This window comes from Onychomys torridus, chromosome 5 (genome assembly GCF_903995425.1).
Source record: "Onychomys torridus chromosome 5, mOncTor1.1, whole genome shotgun sequence".
Lineage (NCBI taxonomy): Eukaryota > Metazoa > Chordata > Mammalia > Rodentia > Cricetidae > Onychomys > Onychomys torridus.
The window spans coordinates 90,081,085-90,104,530 of NC_050447.1; the positions used below are offsets into that span (position 1 = coordinate 90,081,085).

At 48.6% G+C, this 23,446-nt stretch overlaps 1 protein-coding gene across 1 annotated transcript; it reads right to left on the reverse strand.

Annotated features, from left to right (window-relative positions):
• Positions 1-2,807: 2,807 nt before the first annotated feature.
• Positions 2,808-22,855, reverse strand: Map3k21 (mitogen-activated protein kinase kinase kinase 21). The gene is made up of 5 exons (XM_036188886.1): positions 22,099-22,855; positions 10,101-10,281; positions 7,677-7,825; positions 6,158-6,333; positions 2,808-2,921 (listed from the first exon to the last, which is right to left on the reverse strand). Exons 1-5 carry the CDS (start codon positions 22,853-22,855, stop codon positions 2,808-2,810), a joined length of 1,377 nt encoding a protein of 458 aa, XP_036044779.1.
• Between the last annotated feature and the right edge of the window lie 591 nt (positions 22,856-23,446).

The window sequence follows — 23,446 nt, forward strand, 5'->3', positions numbered from 1 at the left end:
AGGAGCACCTGTGGATCTGCAGCCCAGCTTTAAACCTCCTTGTCCCCAAATTGCTTCTTATGCTTGAATATGTATTTTTCTCTCTTGTTTCTTTTCCATTTTGACAATTTATAGATATAATTAAAAAATTGGAACAAATTAGGAAAAGAAGAGCCTCAAATGAGTAATTACACAAAACCTGCCCTGATGTCAGGTCAGTTAGCATGAGAGACTGGATCTGGGAGCCCCCTGTCACTAACAAGAGAAGACTGTGCACCCTCACTTCTGCTCGCTTGTGACCTCTAGTGGAGACAGCTACTGCAAGATGGCAAATAAAGGAGATCCATGCACACTTACTGGGAGAGAAGACTCCAACTGCCCTTGTAAGCAACAACAGTGCAAACAGGTACACTCAGAGCTAAGCACACCCGGCTTGGTGTTCAGGAAGGGAATGAGCTCCAGGTCATCAGAGTCACCTGTGGCTGGATGTGGTCTAGGGTTTGACTAGGAAATAGCACAAAGTGGCAGCCGAGTTCTGTGCATTTATTTTGATGGTGCTGGCATGGATGTATTTGTTTGCCCAAATCTGCTAGACTTAACATTTAAAAGGGGTGTTTTACTGAACGTAGACTGCATGCCTCTCAGTGCCCGGCAGCTAGGGCCACACCACCTGATTGGGCTGGCTCTATTGTTCATTGCAGTGCCAGCAAGCAAAACCTCCAGAGCCAGAAACTGGTTACCTCTTGTAGAGTCATTGGCCACAAAGGTCCCATGGACACCCTCCCAAACATCACAGGCTCATATGAAGGCTATTGGTTGCTTTCCACCACCTGGTGGTAAGACGACTGAAGAGAGCATTTATTTATGTCATCGAATATGGAAAAGCAAGCTGGTGTCAAACTAGAAGCTTCCTCCTACTTCCTAGCATTCATGGTGTGAAGGTACTCTGCATGTTCCTCAGTCCCCTGGTCCCTGCTCCTTCCCAAGCCCTGCTGTCCTTCAGCCTTTTGCTTCTGAGGACAGCTGTGGCTGCTTCTCCACATAAGCCCTTTTGCTCCTTTGTCATGTGTATTTGGTGCCACCTTGTGGACAGAAAGCATACAGCCCAACGCAAAAGCGGTTTCCTCATTTGTTGCCTTGAGTCTGGGTGTGGAGAAACGAAACATCACCAAGTTTTGTGGCTTGGATCACTCTTGCATCCCCTGCAGAGCTGCTAATTCCAGAGAGAGACGGATGTTGAGCTCAGTGTCAGGTGTAGCACAAATCTTAAAAGTTTTTATTAATAAAAACAAACCCAGTGCCAGTTATTGGGGTAAATGCTGGAAGATCAGAGAAGCAGAACAAGCCACAGCCACCTCACACTGCCAATTCCTCAGCTGAACCTGGATGTAGCATGAATTTTAAATGGTCTTATTAATAAAATCAAACCCAGGGCCAGGAATTAGGGCGAATGCTAGAAGATCAGAGAAGCAGAACAAGCCACATCCAACCTCACCTCACCAGTTCCTCAGCTGATCCTGGTTCTTTGGACTGGAAGCCTCTATGTCCTCATCCAAATGAGTCTCAGCTGAACTGCTGCTAAAAGCCTAAAAGCTTAACCAGGCTAGTTCCTGGGCCTCATGCCTTACTCAGGTGCTTCCCAACAGCCTGAGTTTCTGCCATCTCTGCACACTATCTCCTGCTATTGGGCAAGTCATGCTGAGCTGGACCAATATGGTCATCAGAGGCCTCTGAGCATAAAGAACCTAGGTGGTTTGGGGACCTGAACTAACAATCAGTATGTCTGAGGCAGACAATGGCTAAGCCCAATACCAGTTCCTTCCTGTTCACTCACAGGCTCAAGTGTTTGAACACTGGGTTCCCAGCTCCTGCTGCTGTTTTGGGAGACCGTGGAGCCCTCCAGACATGGGCACAGCTGGCAGATGTAGGCCACTGGCTTTTTATCCCGGCTCTGCTTCCTTCATGATGCCCAGCCTCTCCAAGCTCCCTCTGCCACAAGTTGAGCTACCATGGTCCCATACCTTCCTTTACCCCAATCTCTCTCGCATCCCCCCTTGTCTGAGAGTCCCTGGTTTTCAGTGGTGATGGTGTTGGCCTCACACTGCTGTTAGCTGGAGTCAGCAATCCCTCATACATCTTTCTAGATAAACTGAGTAAGCAAACACTTCCATTTCTAAGTCCCTATCAAAAGGGCTCACCCCTACAACAACTTCATGAACAACAACAAAAAGACTTTATGAGGAGTTAGGGGCCATGATTGGCGGGAAAGCAAAGTGTGCGTCCTATTAAGGAGATTTTTAAAACTGGAAAAGCTGGGCTGGGGCCATGGCTCAGCTGGTAAAGTGCTTGCCACACAAGCCCAAGGACCTGAGTTCAATCTCCAGAACCCGCACATAAAAGCCAGGCCTGAGAACACACGTTTAATTACAGACAGAAGGATCCCTGGGGCTGCTAGCACGTCAGTCTGACTGAACTGAGGAGTTCCAGGTTCCAGTGAGAGACCTTGCCCCAGGAAAGCTAGGTAGAGAAAGATTGAGGGAGACAACTGAGGCTGACCTCTGACCTACAAACACACACACACACTAATAATAACAATATAATAACAATAATAATAATAATAATAATAATAATAATAATAGTAATAAGCTTGAGAAGCATGTTGAGGAGTGAGAGGAAGGCCTCTGGAGTGTTAGATCACACAGGAATACTCTGAAATCATGAAACATAGAAGCCTTCCTCCTGTCTCTGTGGTTACTAGCAGGCGCATTTGCCTCAAGGCTCAGTGGGGACTTTCTGGTAATGGCAAAACCATTTTCCTGCAAGAAAGGTTAATGGTTAATGAGGACAAGGCTTCTCTGAGGGCCTGCAGTGCCAGGTGCACACAGGGGACCCTGGGTCAGACAGCAGCGATAAGCAGCCGGAGTGTGGGGAGGATTCACCATCTACAGAGTAATGTGGACGAGAGCCAAGGGCTGAGCATGAACTGGAGTGTGAGGCCTCGTCCCTCAGCCAGTGAGCGGGGAAGGGAGACAGGGCCCGTACAGAGAGGGTTTTCCACCCCTCGGGACGATGAGATTAGAACCCGTACAGCACAAAGAGAAGCACTGTTGCAGATTCTCTAATCACAGATCACGAGGCCACAGGGGCCACTTGGAGGAGCCATGAGTGAGAGTCAAATACAAAGACAAAGCAGACACCAATGGGAAAATCCAAAAGGATCATGAGGAAATGGCTGCGCACGGGTGGTGTGCCTGTAGTCCCAGCTCTTGGGAGGCTTAGCAGAAGGACAGGACAGTGGTGAGTTCACAACCAGCCTAAGCTACACAGTGAGTATAGAGTGGCTTAGGATACTAAGCAAGACACTGCCACAATGACAGGAAGAAGGAAAAAGAGGAAACTGTAAGCCTTCCGCTGATGCCAGCACACAGAGAAGGCTGTGACCGTTCTGGAAGCTTTATTTTATTAGTCTATTCTACACCATGAGAATCACCCCATTCCCGAGCTTACATCCTGCAGTTTCAAAACTGGTTATCGGCAGTTAAACAAAGCACTGTAAGAACGGTTATGCTGAATGATAATATCACTCTCAAACTTCCACTGCGTGATTTGAGGCCATTCCCCTCAAAATCTCCTGTCATCCCTTAAAATCAGTTTAGTTGTGGGTTTAAACACTTCATGTCAGAATTCTTGAAAATGAGTTGGACAAGTGTAAAAAATAAATAAAACTCTCAAATTTTCCCTATCATGTTAAGCCAACTAAGTGTGTAAATGTTTCCAGAACTCTACAGAACACTGTAGTGGGTAGCCATCCCAGCCTTGGCCTGGAAGTTCCAACCCCTATTGAGGCTTTGGTAATGGTCACGCCCACAAGGCGGGGCTGAGGGAGGAAGCTGAAGACCCAGGGTCGAGAGGAGAGGTCTCACTTGGTTCTGGGACCCTGGACGCTAGAGGTAGACCGAGCAGAGTTCTCCAGAGAACACTGCCGGACTGCGCCATACCTTTACCAGACCCTACAACCTATCCCTTCATTTGTAAGTTACCCCACAAAATAAACCTCCCTTTTAACTACGTGGAGTGGCCTTAATAATTTTGCCAATAGAACACCTTGCCAAAAGGCATCCCTCCAGAAGCGGCCACCATGCCTTCTTCTTCCAGCTGTTTTCCTTAGGCCTGGCCAGGGCACAGTGGGAGGCTACAGGGCCCTGGATCACAAAGCCGTGGCAGCGTCTCTGTCCTGAGGCACATGCTTATATGGTAGTGAATAATCCAGAGGCGTGTGCTGGGCACCCCTCACAGTTCACACTCCCTTCTGTGACACTCCGTGGGGAATGACACAGAGACCAAGGCCACTCAGCAGCACCCAGCTGAGCCCAGAGGCAGCCAGCCTGCCAGAGCCAGAGCTCCAGGCACTCAGCTTACTGTAGACAGGCACTCCTGGTCATTCTGCACAAGCACCAGGGAGGGAGGCTGGACACCAGCCAGCAGAGCCCTCTGACCGGCAGAATCGTCCCTGAACTCAGTCTGGGGGACCGGTCCTTGGGATGCTCGCCAAATCCCACTGCGGAACCCTTTAGACAGTAGGCAGGATGCTTGCTCCTCATCTGTCCTACAGTCCCAGGGAGGGAAAATTCCTCCCTGGATATAACTTCAGGCTGACAAGTGACTTGAAACATTGCGCTTGCTGTGTTACGGGTGCACATGCACAGATGTGTATCATCGCACCTATAACGGAAGAATTTAAACTGTTCAACACGCACACTTATCAAACAACAAACCTGAATTCCTGAAAATGCTCACATACTACAAAGATGCTTTTAAAAGAGTCAGTGCCGTCACCGTGTCATAGCGCCATGCCTGAAATCTGGATTCGAAACTTGGTAGTGACGTTTGATAGTTTCGCTCACCACTCCCATGGAGACCAGGCCTGCTCCAGCCGTCCACCTCACACCAGCTCCCATGGCTCTCAGTGCACTGTGAGCGTGGTAAGGTCAACGCTCGGTGTGCGCCTCATTGCTGGCTTACTTTATTCCCTTCATAAAGTCTAGCGGCCGAGTACAGCGGAGCCCATACTGAAGAGTTCAAAATGCACACATTTTCCTAATCTCCTCCACAAAGCAATGGCCTTGGAGATCAGAGAGGACATATTACAAGGACCAGCATCTAAAAAGCTTGACAAGACATGGCCTAGAAGAACATGGACCAAGAGTGGCTCTGATTTGCCAAAGCCAACTGTGAAATGACTCCCTCGGTCCATCTGCATACGGAACGAGCAGGCAATGACATGGCATGACAGAGCACACCATGGTGTGCAGGGGCAGCATTGCTGTTGAGGTCCCAGCAACGCCCAACCCGAGCACCGTGGGCCACATGCACCTGAGGACAGCTATGAACAAAGCCCGACAGGAAATAAAGAACTCAGACACTGTAAGTGGGTTTTGTGACTGGACTGCACAGAGTGGAAACTGTCAGAAGGTTGGGTGTGTCACAGGGCAAGGGCAAGGAAATTACTTCTCAAAACTTTTGCCAGTTAAAGAAACATGAAGGGCTGGAGAAATTGCATTGTGGGTAAGCCACTTACTGAATGGGACCTAGGCTCAATCTCCAGATCCCACAAAAAGCCAGACACAGGGCCTCCTAACTCTAATCCCAACACTTTCCCAGCAAGATGGGAGATGGATACAGGAGAATCACCTGGAAGCTTGTGGGCCAGCCAGCTTGGGGTTACCCTGCCTTAAAAAGGTGGAAGGAGAAGGAAATTCCAAGTTACCCTCTGACCTTTACATCTGTGCCATGTACCATGTAAGCCTACACACACACACACACACACACACACACACACACACACACACACACCATAATCTTCAAGCAAGATAAATATGGAAGTAGTATGAGGTGAGGGTTTGATTTAAAATACTCCAGTTTCAGAAACTGGACATTTGGCAAGACTAGTTAACATACAGGTTTATTATGCTATTTCTTGTCTCTTGTTTCCATTTAGAGATTTCCTAATAAAGGGTTTTTCTTCCCAGTTGCATGTTTCCAGCACTCTTTATTTTAACCTGAAGGAAAGCAAGCACCAATAAAGACTGGCATCTGACAAATGGCAGACTGCTAACAGTGGTCCCCAGCTGGTGTCCCCGTGGTTTACGGGTGTGCAGGACAGTGTCAGCTCTCTCACCTTCTCCTTGGTTCGAAGCTCATTGAACATTTGCTGAATCTCCAGTTTCCAGTCTTCCTGCATGGAATGGAAGGACTCCTGGGGCATCTCAGTCGCCACCGCCCCTTCAATGGCAGTCAGCTGCTGAAGAATTAAGGCAAACGAAGGGCGGATATGAGGGTCTTGTTCCCAGCATTCTGCGACAAATAAGAATCACATTACTTTCCCCTCTCAGTACAGCTAGGATGATCTCCAAGACGGCAGGCTTCCCATTTTGACACTTGTCAGTCTAAACCAGAAGTCCCTGTCTGCAGTGTTGACTCCTGGAAATCTTAAGGGCATATCAGTGAGCGCCTGAATGCCCCGTGTCCCTGGACCCAGCACCCATGTCAGAAGTGAGCAGACACAGTGAGACCAGCCTGCTTTTGCCTGTGTTAGTAGACACTTGTTTCACAGAGGCATGGTTTCCATGCTGAGGCCTAACTGCTGTTGCAGAATTACATATCTATAAAATGCAAGTCCCCAAGCCAACATCTGAAGGATGTTTAATTACCACAGAAGTTCTAAGAAATAGCTTAAGGCTGGACACTGTAGCACAGGCCAGTAATTCCAACACTAGAGAGGTCAAGGCAGGATCCAGGTCCAGCCTGGATTGGATGGTGAATTTGCAGCCAACCTGGGCTACAGAGTGAGTTTGAGGACAGTCTGAAATACATAATAAAGTGTCATCTAGGACAGGATACAGAGTGAGGTCAAGGCCAACCTGGTACACATAGCAAAATCCTATTAAAAAAAAAAATCAAAAATCAAAACTGATGAAGAGATTCACAGCTCACAGAGACAGGCAGCAAGCTTAATGACGAGGGTGGAATCAGAAGGTCGAAGCACAGCCATACTGCTGAGACCAGAAAGATGCTCATGATCACTATCTGGGACTTCAAATGGAGGCTCGGAGCCAGCTCGGGGCTGTGCTGTCTGCTGGCAGGCAGTGGGACAGTGACAGGAAAGGCAAGGCACTGGGGGGCTTTGAGTTGCACAGCTGGAAATGCCAATGATTCACCTCTCTAGCAGAGGTGAACTTTCTCAGAAAAGCACACTTAAAAGCAATTGGATTTTTTTTTTTTTTTTGAGACAGGGTCTCCTATTAGCCCAGGCTGGCCTGGAAACTCAAAGCAATTCTTCTGCCTCAGATTCTTGAATATTGAGATTACTGACATGTGAGCTACTGCATCCAGATGACTATTTCCTTTGCTTTAAAAAATTTTATTCATTTATTTGTTTGTTTATTCATTGATTTATATGTGTGGGCTCAGGTGTGCCACTGCATATAGTTAGAAGTCAGAGGACCACCCATGGGAATCTGATCTCTTCTACCATGTAGGAACTGAACTCAGACTGTCAGCCTTGGTGGCAAATGTCTTTATGTGCTAAGCCACTCACTAGCACATATACTGCTTTAAAAAAAAAAATAGAAAATGTTACTGTTTCTATGCACAACTTTCCTTGACCCTAGACTCTTGAGACTGGGTCTGCACAATACCTTTCATGAGCTTTGCAAATGGCTCAGGGCAGGTGGATGGGATGGGCAGTGTGAGCTTGTTGACGGCCACCCCGTATGCCACAGCCAGTCCATCGATGCCACGGTAAGGGACCTCGCCTGTGAGCAGCTCCCATAGCAGCACCCCATAGCTGCAAAGCAAAGTTCCCATTAGTGACTTGGGCTCCAGAGCCTGCCCCACCCTGGCTCAACTCCCACTGGGATCAGCACTTCCGGCTGACCCAAGGCCACTGCTCTCCCGGGGGGGGGGGGGGGGGGGGGGGGATGGCTCCACCCCGGAACAGCTGGACATGATGGTGCACACTTGCAATCCCAGCACTCAGGAGACTGAGGCAGGAGGATTATGAGCTCCAGGCTACACAGTGCAACTCTATCTCAAAAACTCTGCAGAAGGGTTCTGGAGAGATGGCTCAACAGTTAAAAGAACACTGACTACTCTTCCAGAAGACTCTGGTCCTCTTCCCAGCACCCACATCACAGCTCTGGTCCTGGGGGTCTGATGCCCCCTTCTGGCCTCCACAGGCACTGCATGCATGTGATACATGGATATACATTCAGGTAAAACACCTATACGGATACTTTTTTTTAAACCCCCGCCCCCCCCAAGTTCTGTTACTCTAGAGCAGTGTTCTCAACCTTCCTAATGCTGTGACTCTTTAATACAGTTCCTCATGGTGTGGTGAAAACCATGAAATTATTTCATTGCTACTTCACAACTGTCGTTTTACTACTGTTATGAATCATAATGTAAGTATCTGATATGTTGGCCGCCAAGGGTTCTCAACCCACAAGTTGATAACCACTGCTCCAGGTGATTCATTAGACTTTACACTGACAGTCATAAAAAAGATTGTCGTGAGTTTTTGTGTTGCCCAGACTACCCTGGACTAAATGGATCTCCCTCTATAGCCTGCTGAGTGGCTGGCAATAGGTACACACCATTGTGCCTGCACAATTGCCATTCTTATTGGCTTTCATTTTTCATTTATTTGTAATTTAGCATGCATCCAAGTGAGCACCGCAGCTTGCAAGTGGAAGTCAGAGGACAGCTCGCAGGAGTCAGTTCTCTCCTTCCACCATCTGAGTCTCAGGGATTAGACTCAGGCTTGGCAGCAAGGGTCTTGACCCACAGAGCCATCACGCTGGTCTCAGGCACTTGACCTCACCAGTCAGGCATCTCTCCTCTCCTAACTGGCAACTTTCACTGAGAATTTGGATCATCTTCGCATAACTGAAACCAAAGTCAGGGTGGATTTCAGGTCTATCTGCCAGTGGCACCTGAAGGCTCTAAAGCTTGCCCTTGAACCACTTCCTGAATCCTCAGAAGCCTTTGGTAAAGTGTGTAGAAGGAACTAGAGAAAGCCTAGAGTTCTGAAGTCACTACTTCTAGTGGGACCCAAGATGAGGATGCTGAAGGAAACATGGACAGTAACGGCTCTGCTCATGAGGACTCTGGCAGAAAATACCCTACAAACCACTTGAGTTATGTTCCAGCAATGTCTACATTTTGCCCACATCCTGAGACTTTGAATGAAGCTGAAATTTGAAGGCAAGAGACGCAGTAATCTGAGAGAGAAAATTTCAACACTGGCGTTGTGGCATGGTTTATCACTGGCTGCTTTCAGCAACTCGGATCAGGAGCAAAAACCAGTGGAAGTATTTTAAACACTTGCAGTTTAGCCCAACAAGCCACATTTGGTCCAGGCATCCATGAACAGAGACCTCCGAAACCCTGAGCCAAACCAAACTTTGCTCCTTTAACTTAATTACCCCAGAGGTCAGATCATGGGACAGAAAGCCAAGGAATATTCTCTGTCATCACATCTGCAGTTGGAATATTCTTTGGGCCACCAACCAGCTCCCAAATAAAGACACAGAGACTTATTATTAATTATGAATGCTGGACCTTAGCTTAGACTTGTCCCACTAGCTCTTATAACTTATTTTAATCTGTTTTTCTTCATCTACGTTTTGCCTTGGGGCTTTTTACCTTTTCATCATTCTGTATGTCCTACTTTCCTGCTTCCTCTGTGTCTGGCTGGCTGGCTGGCCCCTAGTGTCTCCTTGACATCTCTTTTTCTTTCTTTTCTGAGCCTAAATTCTTCCTCCTACTTACTCTCCCTGCCCAGAAGTCCTGCCTATACCTCCTCCCACGCTATTGGCTGTTTGGCTTTTTATTAGACCAATCAGGTGCCTTAGGCAGGCAAGGTAAACCAGCAACACACCTTTACACACTAAATGCAGCACATCTTTACATAGTTAAACAAATATTCCACAACACACATCTGGGTCAACACACTCATAAGCACTTTGCTATTCACCGCAGAATCAGGAAGCCCTGCAGCCCCCATGGATCAAATACAACAACTCGTGGTTGCAGATAGACAAGGCAAGGCCTATGCTCACCTCCAGATGTCACTGCCCTTGGAGAACAGGGAGGACCTGATGACCTCAGGAGCCATCCAGGCGTAGGTCCCTGCGGCACTCATCCTGGTGGTCCTGTGCCACTCCCTCGCCAGCCCAAAGTCCGTGATCTTCAGTGTCTTGTTGCAAATGTCATCATGTTCGATCTTCTCCAGCAGCAAAACTGCAGGGATAAGGGTGGGAAAGACCTCAGCACATGGTTCCACTCCCAGCTCGGGTTGTCAAGTTTTTGTTATGCTTTATAGTCTAACTCTTTCCATTTAAAAACTATATTTGACCACAGATACTTGTATACCACACACCGTGATTGTATTCACACCTGCCTTCCACTACCCTCTATCTTTGGTTCACCATACCAAGGATTGAACCTGGAGTTTCTGTGCAACAAGGAAGTGCTCTACCACGAAGCTACATCTTCAGCCTTTCTCCGTGGCATCTAAAACAGTCTTGACTGGGTAGCCTAGGCCTGCATTCTGACTGCAGTATTATTCTACCCATGGCTCTCAGATGCATGTCAACAAGGAAAGCTGCCGCCAACTCCATTCTCTGCTCCTCTTCCTGCATGGGTCATGATTCTTCCCCTCTCCCTCGTCTCCAGAACATTCCCCGCCCAGTATGATCCCAGCACCCCATGGGAGTGGCCTTCCTCCTCCTGGAATGATATCCAAGGGATCTGTTCCTGGAATGAGGACACCCATGGGAGAAGTCACATGTCCATGATGCCTGGGCAGTCAAGACTGAGAACTCCCACTCACCCTGCAATGGTGCCCACTTGGCCAGCATGACTCAGTCAGAGAGATGAAAGAAGAGGGGCCTCCTTGTCAGTTCTGTATTTTTTTTATTCTGTTTCACCAGGAGGGCACAGTGCTGAGCCTGACAGGGAAACCCCGCCCCAGTTTCCTAGCAAAAAGAATGATTTTGGAGGGGAGAAGTAGAATTTAAAGATGAAGTGTTTGTGGTACTGACATGTGAACATAATAACGTCAGCTCGTTCAGGTAAACGAAATAAAATACAATCTCATGGCAGCTGCCAGAGTCAAGGAGAATGAATTTGCCTTCTGACACTTTATTTAGCTTACAGCAGTGCACAGCCAGGACCAGGTAAAGTTTTAAGAAAACTGTCCAGCACAGCGCAGTTTCTGCAGAAAGTAAAGAATTCTTGGGGGCAAGAGCCTTTTATCAGGATATCTCAGTTAGGATCAGTTATCAAAGACAACACAGCAGGAAAATTAAATGTTCCACTCCAAGAAATTCCATCCTAATCAAAGCAGAGTGTCTTTCCTGCTGGATGCACGAGAGATTGCCACCAATAGATGACATATTAACACAGCTCATTATCAAACATCTTCTGCAAGACTCTCACAGACGTCTGAACCCATGGAGATAATTTGTGAGATACCATGACTTCATGAAATTGGAAATTCAGAAGGCAAACCCATCAGAGGCAGACCACCCAGTTCAGCCCACACTTGCTGATGCCTGCCCAGCTTTTGTACTGGGGTGTTAGTTTTTCTTTTATCTAGCATTTCTTTGTGCAACTACACATAAAACTTAACTCCAAAAACTATTGTGCCATCGCTCCAAGTGCCCACAGCAACACTGAACTCTGTAAACCTCAATATATGCTGGGCTAGCTCCATCAACGATATAGCACCCATGCTAACAGTAAAAATATCATCAGCCATCTCCCACTGAGCAGAGCTATTTCCACACAGTTCAGCTCTTAATGTGCCAGTCAGTCAGGGAAGAATGAAAATTTCAGTTTATAGCCTAAAAATGCCACCCAAGATCCCAGGGCTATACACAGAGGTGTGCCTGTATGGAAGATCTCTGACATCCTCCAGCCATGCCATGTTGTCCCCAGGAGACAAAGCAACCAAAAACGCCTGCTGACTGCATGGGTGCTTGAACAGTACTTCCCTGTAAGCTAAAAGCCTATTTTGTCCTTGTGAATTTTAAGAAAAAATAAATCCTATTTAAAAAGTGATGCAGCCCCTGATCCTTTAAGTGGGTACCCTTAACCTCGGAAGCAAACTCCTTCACCAGGTTCTATTCCCTCCCCTCCACCCCTTAAACCACCACTAACTTCATTTGCAAGGAACAATGATCCTTCTGCAAAGGCCCAGGGATCACAAAGGCTTGCCGTTCTGTAAAACTGATTTCACGGACTCTCTTCCACTTACTACCTCATTCTTGTAACAAGTGTACAGGAAGGTGTGGGGTCTGAGTGAGAAATGACCGCCCACGGAACCATGTGCTTCAACTCTTGGTCCTGAACTGTCAGCCCTGTGTTGGAAGGGGCGGGCCTTGAGGCTTGATCCGGCCCCACTTCCGGTTCACACTCTGCTTTCCGGCCACGGACAGAAGTGACCTGCCGCCTCACACTCCTGCTGCTGGACCTTCTCCATCATGGTGGAGTTGATCTGTCTCCATATAAACGGAAATAAACCCGCGCCCCGGAAGGGCCTTATCTGGAATCTGATCACAACAATGAGAAAAGTCACAATGCGGAAGACGCAGCAGCAGCAGCAACAATGAAAGCGGACCTGGAAATTGCCTTGTCTCCAGATCCACACCACATGTGAAGGCCAGAGCACAGACTCCTGAACACAGCGGAGCAGCTGGGAGGAAGAACAGGGCTCTGGCCAGCAACAAGCTTCTTCCTTCCTACGCAGCAGGAGGGTGGCTTGTGCAATTAGCAGTTGTCCTGTCACAGTTTAGAAGCCAGCCTCTCTTTCCCCGGGTCCAAAGTTCCCCTAGCAACTGGCACTGCACACTCCAGATCAACACAAAACAAGTTAAAATAACACCTCGGTACCAACTGTAGGCCAGGGCTCCATGAAAGGCCCATTGTGTGGGACTCCGTTTCCAACTGGCATGGCAGAATTCCTGAAATTCCTTATCTTTTGGGCAATGTGACCGAAACCACAACTTGCCACCTCAACAGGTAAGTTAGACCTGGGCCTCCCTCCAAGTCTCGCCAGGTTTCGGGTGCACACAGGTTGGGCCTCCTTCACTTCCGGTCCCTCCAAGTAAGAACGGCCATAGATGGGGCTGACCGTCTGGATCAGAGCCGCATCCAGCAGGTGGGCTTTCTGGCTTCAGAAACGTGAATTCATTCTCCTTAGCAGCCAAGCAGTGGGCCTTTGCAGGCCTTCTCTGAGACTGCAGCTAGAGCTCTCTGCCTTGTCTGTGGGCGCCATTCTTCAGCACCAGGCCTTACGCTTGGCCGCCACCCAACCATGAGGCGGAGAGTCCTCCAGCCTCTCTGAAGTCTCCTCTTGGCCTTTGTGAATTTGGTGGCATGAAGCAGTTTTTTTAAAAGCAATTACAGCATATCCATTCTGTTTTCTCCAACATTTACGGGGTCACTGAATCCAGACTCCATTCTATGTGTGAGACAGATGGGTCTCAATTAATCTTTAACTAGGAATGTATTATTTAAAAAAAAAAAAATCAACAGGTAGAGGAAAGGAACAAAGTAGAACACATTTACAAGCACCATTAATCTCGGTCTAGGGTCACAAGGTCACCTCACGAATGTCCATTTTGCACACGCTAGGGGGCACTGGGTGTGAGATGGAAGGGAGCTGTCTACATTTAATGTACCATCCTTGTATTTCTTCTCTCTCAATCCTGAGCCATGGAAGAAGGGCCTGAGTCTGACCTGGCTTTCAGGTCTATCTGCCACCCTTTGACATGATCTTTCCAGCTCTTTCTTGTATTCCTCACACAAACCCCACGTTCTAACAATTCTGGTATCCAGTCATTGCAAATTTTAAAACAAAATAAAAAACCACAGCATCGTCTCCATGTCCCCACCGCTCAGCACCTGCTCACTGTGTGAAAACCCTCCAACAATAAGCCAGGCTCTCTGAACTCCTTATGGACCATGAGCCATCATCTTTGGGATCCCAACTGGATCCTGCTTCAGCACTGAAGAATTTATAAAGAGCCCTTTCAGCTGGGCGGCAGTGGTGCATGCCTTTAATTGCAGCACTGAGAAGGCAGAGCCAGGCAGATCTCTGTGAGTTCGAGGCCAGCCTGGTCTACAGAGCAAGATCCAGGACAGGCACCAAAACTACACTGAGAAACCCTGTCAAAACAAAAACAAACAAACAAAAAGAGCCCTTTCCTGATGCCTTCCCCCTAACTTGATGGAAAGGTCTCTCTTTTCTTCTAATGGTTAATTTGTATTGTACGTGTCAATGCTCTGTCCACATGTATGTATGTGTGCCATGTACCTCCCCAGTGCCCTCAGAGGCCAGAACAGGAAGTCAGATGCCCTGGAACTGGAGCCACCTTGTGGGTGCTGAGAACATGGCAACTGGACCTGGCATGTTCGTGTATTTTGTTGTGTCTTTGTTGGCTGAATGGGTAACCAAATACCCAAGACTGTATGCGAGGAATGGTTGGGAGGAAGGGAAATTATCATAAGCTCTGTCACCTTATATCACCTGCCAAGGGTAAAACCACTCACCTCTGCCCTCCTGAGAAAGGATCACACCCCAGTCACAAAGGAAGAGGCTGTAAAAATAATCACAGCCAAGCAGGTGTCCTCAGAGCACACTGCTTCCAGAAGCCTAGCCCTAGCCCCGCCTCCACCAGCCTTAGAGAACCCCTTCCCCACTTGCTCTTGCTTCTCCTCTGCCTCCGAGCTATTCCTGCTTGTGTCCTCTTTTCCCCTGGCTCTCCTGACCCCCTTCCTTCCCTCATTCTGACCCACGGAGTTTTCACTCCAACTAGGACCCTCTGCATCTGCTCTCACACTGTTGCCCATGGCATCCAAAGAACCGAAAACATACCCGAGACCACACACAGCTTTGTTCAAACCCTCCTGGGACAAGTCAAAGCTTTGCAGACCCCGAGGGTTCAGACAGGTGTTCTCTTCTCTTCTTTTCACTCCCTCCCTCCATGCCAACTTCCTGCTAAGAACCTTGACATAGCTTCCTTCCCCTCCCACAAAAACACAATTCAAGACATGGGATTTTCCTAAAAGTCCACTCTTTGGGAGGACAATCCAGAACATTGCTGCCCACCCTGACAAAAGCGCATTCTCTTTGCTGTGCTTGAGACATGGTCTCACTTTGTAGCCCAGGCTGGCTCTCCTGCCTATGCTAGCATGCTATCGTGCCCAGCTTTCTTGCTGTTGTTTTGTTTTGACAGACAGTCTTACACTGTGTAGCCCAGGGTGATATAGAATTCATTGTAGCTCAGGGCTGTTTCAAACTCCTAGCAATTCTCCTGCCTCATCCTCCCAAATCCTAGTATTCCAAGCATGAGCTCACCATACCTGACTGTCACCACCCTTCCAACCTAAGACCTTAGACTAAGCGTCGTTCAGCAACCAACTGATTTAATGTCTGTCTCACACACTGAGGGGAAGAAATTGTTTCCCCTTTGTTCACTATAGAGAGCCAAGAGCCTGGAAAGATTCCTGACACCTAATATACTGTCAATAAATAACCAGTGTGTGTGTGTGTGTGTGTGTGTGTGTGTGTGTGTGTGTGTGTGTGAATGTGCTTACTAAGTGCAAGAAGACAGACTTCTGCAAAGAAAACCAGATACAGTTAACTAAAATAGACCCACCCCACCCCCCACTCCCCACCCCCGCCCCATCGCTCACAAACCAAATGCATGAGACAAGCCTTTGCAACAGCATTCTGTTGCCCTGGAAAACTGTTCACAGCTCATTCCATAAGAACTCTATATGGACGTTTCTATCAGCTCAGCATGTTAACAGTCGAGGCACCTATAGAAAGCAGGCTGGGGGCTGAAGAGACAGCTCCATCAGTGAATTACCTGTGCATGAGAGACCCTCAAAAACTAAAACCAAGGTGGACAGATGCTCAGACTACACACACATACAAGAAAATGAGGCCTGGAGAGGTGGCTCAGGGGTTAAGAGCACTGGCTGCTCCTCCAGAGTACTCAAGGTTTGATTCCAACATCTACAGGGTGACTCAAGACCACCTGTACCTCTGGTTTTATGGGTTTGATAGCCTCGTATGCCTTTAGTGGGCACCAGGCATGCACCTGGTGAACAAATATACATGCAGGCAAAATACCTATACACTTAACATAAAAAAGAAAGGAGATTTTTTAAAAAAAGAAAAGAAACATTTCAGCCAGGCAGTGTACCAAATGAATACACTCCAACTCTCCAGAAAATTGAAAGTCAAAGCATACAGTGATTTGTTCATAAATTATCAACAATGTGTGTGAAGCTGATGTCCGAAGGTCATTTTCTTTGCACTGCTGCTATCTGGCAATCTCTGACTGCACCATCATAAAGCAGACAATGGCATCTTGTTCCTAAGTTCCCTGTGCACACACAGCCTCGCATGGCATCAAGGCTCGGTGCCTGGCCACATTGGAAGCATTTCCTCCCACAAGCTCGCCCCATCCTGGCCTCTCCATCCAGCCACACCTGTACCTGCTACTGTTCCTTATAGTGCCGTTTGCCCCCATTGCAATGTTTACCCAACTGCCTTTGAAGTGTTAAGAACCACGGAACAGATTTTTCCCACAGGACTTGAGTCAGTCTCCAAGAGAGGATTTCTGTACACAATGCCACAAATCAGGATATTCTGTAACTTGACCATGGTCACACAGCCACCAGGAGATGACACTGATATATTCAGATCGAGGACTAGGGACATGGCTCAGTTGGTGGAGTGCTTGGCTCGCATGCAGCAAGCCCTGGATTCCATCCTACTCTTGCACTGCATGAAGGGGTGTGGTGGCACATGCTGGTAATCCCAGCAGTCAGGAAGTAGAGGCAGACGGGTCAGAAGTTTAAGGTCATGCCTGTCTACCTACAGAGGTGAGGCCAGCCTGTTATACATCAGACTCTGTCTCAAAACAAAACAAAACAAAACAAATTTAGATCTGAGTGACCTTAAGTTAATGCTCTGACCCTTGAAGACTCCGATAATGTTAAACATTCGCATGCTAGCGTGAGCAAGCAAGGACTACACTGTGTGTCTCAAGCCTCTCCCTAGATTCCTGGAAGCCATTTTCATGGGACAGCAATGACAGCCTTCACTCACCTCACACCTACCTTGATCCCTTCTGCTTATTGGCTAGTCATTAAAAACATCAGTCAGGGCTGGGGATATAGCCCAGTGGTGGAGCACTTGTATAGCAAACACTTGCCTAGCACAAACTAGCCCTGTGTTCCACCCAGCAATGAAAACACACACATACAATAAATAAACAAATAAACAACACAAGTCAGATCACACCAGTTCTGGGCACAAAATGCTCTCAGGCTCCCAGGCAAAGGCATCAGAGTTCCATGAGCCCACAGGTCTGACCATGTGTACCTGGCCTCAAGCTCTCCACCCAGGCTGCTTCCTGTGCCCCTACTCTGTGTCCTGCACCACCACCCTCTCTCTCACCAGCTTGATTATTACCTGGCAGACATGCTAACACTAACCCAGCATGACTGCCAGGCCTTACATTGGACTCTGATGGCAGAGACACTGTCACTGTCCCTTGCCTTGCCACAGTGTCCCTGTGACCCTGAAAGGGCCAAGGAGGTTTAAATGTGTCCTGGAGCACAAGGTGTTGTTTGATTCTTGCCTCTTCTCTGAATGTATACATAAAACCTGCTGGGTCTGCTGGCTCAGATCTATCATTTCAGCTGCTCAGGAGGCAGGATTTGAAAGTTCAAGATTTGCCTGGGCTACAGAATTCTTTCAAGGCCAGCCAGCACTACATGGCCAACTATGCCTCAGAATAAAAACAGAAGGAGGTCTGAGGATGCAGCTCAGGGAGTGAATGAAGAATTTCTCAGGAGACCCTGGGCTCCATCCCTGTGGAGCAAGGGGCAGTTTCTGTGGTTCCTCAAAACTGTCTTGTTTCATTCTCCAGCAGGGCACAAGGACAGACAGACAGACAGCTCAGCCAGCCATGCTTGCTCCATGTTGTGCTCCCTAGGAGTCTGGGGCCCAGCATCAATTTACCACCATGAAGCTCAAAACCTGCTGCTACTTTAGGGCTACAGGGGCATGGTTCACAGGGGCATGGTTCACAGGGGCATGGTTCAGTGGGTAAAGGACTTGCTGTGCAAATGTGAGGACCAGAGTTTTATCTCCCAGAACCCAAATGAAAAAGCCAGGCATGGTGGCACTTGCTTATAATCCAGTTCTGGGGAAGTGGAGACAGCCGGACCCCTGGGGCCAAATGGCCAGCAAGCCTAGCCAAATTGGGAAGACCTTGTCTCAAAATACAAGGTACAGCATCCAGAGGAATGACACCTAAGACTGACTCCTCTGGCCTACACACACACACACACACACACACACACACACACACACACACACGCACGCACACACACACCCCTGTAGCTTTGGCTCAACTTTCAGTTTGTAGCTATCAGTCAGAAAGGGCAAAAGTTGTCCTTGATTGATTGATGCTTCATCACAGACAAGTCCCCAGGAAGTAGTAAGACTTAATACACACTAGAAAAGAAAGTCTGTCAAAAGGTAGGGAATTGCTGGTTATGGTGGTGCACGCCTTTAATCCCAGCACTCAGGTGGTAGAGGCAGACAGATCTCTGTGCGTTCAAGGCCTATAGAGTGAGTTCCAGGACAGCCAGGGCTGTTCCACAGAGAAACCTTGTCTCAAAAAAAACAAGAAAAAAAAAGAAGGAAAGAAAGAAAGAAAGAAAGAAAGGAAAGAAGAAAAAAGCATGTAGACTCTTCCAACAAATTCAAGCATTTGTTTAAACAGTAATTCCCTCCCCCGAGTGGGGTGTGAGCCCTCTCCTACCGTGCAGTCATGATGGTTGACTGCAGAGTGAAATAAAGCTCAATATTGACTCAAAGCCCTGTGTGCAGTCAGTAACTCACCACCACCATCAGCAAACAATACAGTCAAACACAACCTGCTGAAGCCACGTTGCTACACTCCACAGTCAGAGTGAGAAGGTAAAGCACTGGAGGGAATTCTAAAACACCTCATTTGTTCACTAAACAGATAAACAGACATCAAGGACAGAGCCCTGTGCGCCTCATCATCATTTAAACACTGTAGACCACATTCAACTATCTCTTTTCATTCTAATTAATTAATTACAATTATGGTGACATCACAACAAACTCTTGGCCAACTAATCCATTTAAAGTGCTTTTTTATTTAAAGTTTTTTAGTGTTTTGAGACAAGGTCTTATATAGCGCAAGCTGTATCTTAGGATAACCTTGAACTTCTGACCCTCCAGCCTCCACATTCCAAGTACAGTAATCACAAGAATTTGCCACCATGCCCAGTTTCTGGGGTCCTGGAGATGGAGCCCCATGCTAAGAAAGCACCCTAGGAACTGAGCTCTATCTGCTGCTTACAACTGTAACATTTTAAAATAAAGGAAGCCTCGTCTGTCTTTGAAGAGATTTGTTCTAAGGGCAAAAGATTTCCAAAAGCTAAGTTAGGAGGGAACTGCCTCCAAAGTACAAAGTGTCTCCCAGACATGCAGCAGTCTCACATTGGCTGGTGTCAACAGAAACCATTTAACTTCTTATTTTAGAATGATTTCAAAGTATTAGGGATTCGTTAAAAGTTCACCTTTTATGTGAAAGAGTGTAAGCAAAGCTTCCCTTGCCCTCCTGTGCTTTAACTACACCTGACAGACATAAACTGCTTATGATAAACTGCTTGTGAATATGCGATGTGGCCCTCAAGATGCACCGAGCCAGGACTAGTGACATAGCCCAGACAGTAAAGCACTCACTTGCAATCATGTCTGCCTAAGAGAGAGTTCTAGAAGCCATGTGCAAAAAGCTGGGAAGACTGGTGCATGCCTGTAATCACAGCACAGGGAAAGAAACGGATGGAATCTTGAGGCTCACCAGCCAGTCAGCCTAGTCTAGTATAAGCAAGTTTCTAGGTCAGAGATCCTGTCTCAGTCAAAAGGTAAAAGGTACTGGAGGAATGGAAAAGTCCTGAGGCTGTCCTCTGGTCTCCACATGTGTGTGCTTGCAAATGCATACTCAAATAAAGAACCATCCACCAAGCCAGGCTGGGTACAATGCAGAAGCAGTAGCTACAGCCTTGAACCTTTGGTGTAAGGACTGATGCATCTTGAGCATGAATTTGGACAGAATTAACTTGCAGAATGCCAGGTCTGCGTTATCATGGAGCTCCTACAGAGGAGGGGAAAGTATTATGCACTATCATTGTTCTGCAGAGGCCCTCCAGGGTCAGGCTTTCAGGACAGGTGGGGTCTTACCTTGTTCTGTGGCAGCAGGCTACATACATATTACTCTCAATGACAACATACTTTAGGAACTAAGAACAGTTGATAGTAGAAACCATGAAGTATTACATAAATAAGCTCCTTGAAGATCATGCTGTTGTGCAGGAGAATGGCTCAGTAAAGTGCCTTCTGTATAAGTGCAAGACAGGACCTGAGTTTCATCTTCAGAACCCACATAAAAAGTCCAGCCTGGCAGCACACTCTTATGATCCCAGCAGTGGGGAGGCCTAGACGGGAGAACTCTTGGAGCTGTATGGGTTAGCCAGCCTAGCCAAATCTGGTGAATTCCAGGGACATGAGAGACTCTGTCCCACTAAAAAGGTATAAGGCCCCTAAGGAAGGACACTCAAGGTTTACTTCAGGTGTTCACATGCAGGAGCACACACATGCACCCCCCTCACACATGTGCACCTGGACATACATAAATACACACACATAAGAGAAAAACATGTTGCACATTAGTATGACACAGTTCTTAAAGCAAACCACTCCAGGGACCTTCATGCAGTCAGCTGAGACACACAGTGACCACCTCCACTCCACTTCTTCACGACATGCTTCCTTAGACTCGCCACTCATCACTGGAACAGCTGAGACCTAAATTAGATAGGCTAGGGGAAGAGATTGAGGGCCATCCAATGCTCATGTGTAGCTACAACATTCAGCTTATTCATAATTTGCATAATGGAGAGAGTATGTTTGCAACTCTCAAATACATTTCTATACTGAAGGATAGCAAAAGAAAACCCGTGCTAGCATATAAAGAAAGTACCATTTATTCCCCTGGCTACTGTCTTTCTGCAGAAGACACTGATGTCCTTCCAGTTAGCACCTGTCCCAACAGGTTTCAGAGGTCTGGCATGCAACACTGGCTGGTCAGCACCAGCTCTGGTTGAATCCTTTAGTCTTGCAAGAGATTCCATTTCACTCTAGGAGGGGAAGGCTCTTCACAAGGGAAAAGGCAACCTCAAACAGCAATCCTCTAGCGTGCTTACACAGCAAATCTTAATAGAGTTTGTGTTTAGATCACGTGCCAGCTTTCTGCTAACATCTGGAAAATCCACTCTGACTTATAGATAAGGTAACTGACACCAACCAAATATTTCAGGTTTCCAGTAGTGTAGAGGATCCATGCACTTGTTCTCAGCCCAGATGGCACTTCCGATTTGCAGAAAAGATTCCTCCAAACAACAGTAAAGTCATGTTTCATATACAGAGACATCTGAATGGTAAGGTTTGGGGGAAGCCCAAAGGACAAGAAGCCATGTGCATGGTGAGATGATATGGGGGGCAAAGCACCCAGAGAAGTGCCTGCTTGGAATGCATTAAGTCCTGTGTTTGCAGCATGTACCAGAAAAAGGAATTAGAAACTTGTAAAGTGGAAGGAAATGGGGAGGGGGTTGATGGTGGCCAGCAGGCTAGACATACTTGACTTAAGGTCAGGGCCGGCAAAGTCCTGTGCAAACGAAATGGGAGACCTACACAGACACATAAACACTCCCTGGGGTTTCCTGCGGGTTCAGAGAGTAACAAGAATTTACCTACCACCAAGCCGGTCTCTGTCTTTTCAAAAGATGCCCAAGGGTAATAACGCCAAGGTAGCAAGAAACGACCTAAAGCAAGTTTATCAGGGCCTGTCTTCCCGCTTTCAGAGTCCTGGGCAGACCAGACCCCTCTCTTTGCTCCTGTCACCCCCTTCCCTTGGGTCTAGCCTCACTTACTGTTGCTGGACTTGAGGTCACGGTGCAAAATAGGCACCACAGCCTCCTCGTGCAGGTAGAGCATACCGCGGGCGATCTGCACCGCCCAGTTGACCAGCACGTGCGGGGGGATGCGGCGTGCGCGGCGCGGGCCTGGAGCTCGGGGATCTGGTGCGGCGGCTGCCAGCGCGCGGTTGAGTGCCCCGCCGCGCGCGAACTCCAGCACCAGGCAGAGGTGCGGCTGCTGTAGGCACACACCCCGCAGCTGGATGATGTTGGGGTGCCGCAGCATGGCGAAGAGCCGCGCCTCGCGCCGTACGCTCTCGGCTGCCGCCGCCGCGTCCTGCTCAGGGTCCCGGCGTGCCGCCTTCACCGCCACCTCCTGGCCCTGCCAAGTGGCGCGGTACACTTGGCCAAAGCCGCCGGCGCCGATCAGCTCCTTGAGCTCCAGGCGCTCGAAGTCCACATGCACTGGTGAGCAGGGCTGCGGCAGGGGCGGCGCAGGCGGCGGCACCGGGCCACACGGCGCCACGTAGCTGGCGGGAAAGATACCCAGGCGTCTCTGCACTTGGCCGGCCCACCAGCCCTCGTCGCCTGACACCGCGGCGTCCTGGGACAGCACCTCCACCAGCTGGCCGCGCCTCAGGCTCAGCTCGTCCTCGCCGCGAGCATCATAGTCGTAAAGTGCGGCCCACATCCCGGAGGAGGAGCACCCCGAGTCGCCCCGGGCTGGGGACCGTGGCGTGTCTGCCGTGCCCTCGGCTCCAGGCAGTGCCATAGGGGCGATTGAGAGGTCGCTAGTGGACCAAGAGTCCTAGCCACCACCTCAGCTTCCCTGGCCTCCAACGGTGCGCTTCAACGGTCCAAACCAACAGGGAAGAGGTGCAGGGATTGAGCGGGACAACAGAGGTCACGCCCACTGCCCGAGGGCTTTGGCCTCAGCTCCGCCCCTTGTTTGGTTAGCTCTTTCCTTCTGCCGCTGGCGCAGAAGCCGGGTGGCGGTGCTGGGCCTGCCGTGGACTCCCGAGCGCGCTCCCCAGTAGACTCCCCCCAGCCCCGCCTCCCTTGGCGACTCTGTCTTCTAGGTTCCCCCTGGCACCAGCCCTGTCTCGGCCGAGTTCGTCACCCCTGGTATCCACCCTCCAGGTCCATTAGACCCGCCCTAATGCCCGTCCCGCCCTCCGGGTTCTTTAGCCCCTGGAACTAGCTCAGGAGTCTGACCTGAACCCGCCTCCTGGACCTGACACGCCCCCTTTATATCCATTCCGCCAAGTAGACACTTCTGTCCCTGCAATTCTGCTCTCCCAGACCGGGTCCTCCCTCCAAGCTTGCCTGGTTCCACCCCTGGTGCCCGCCCTTCCTTTCTAAT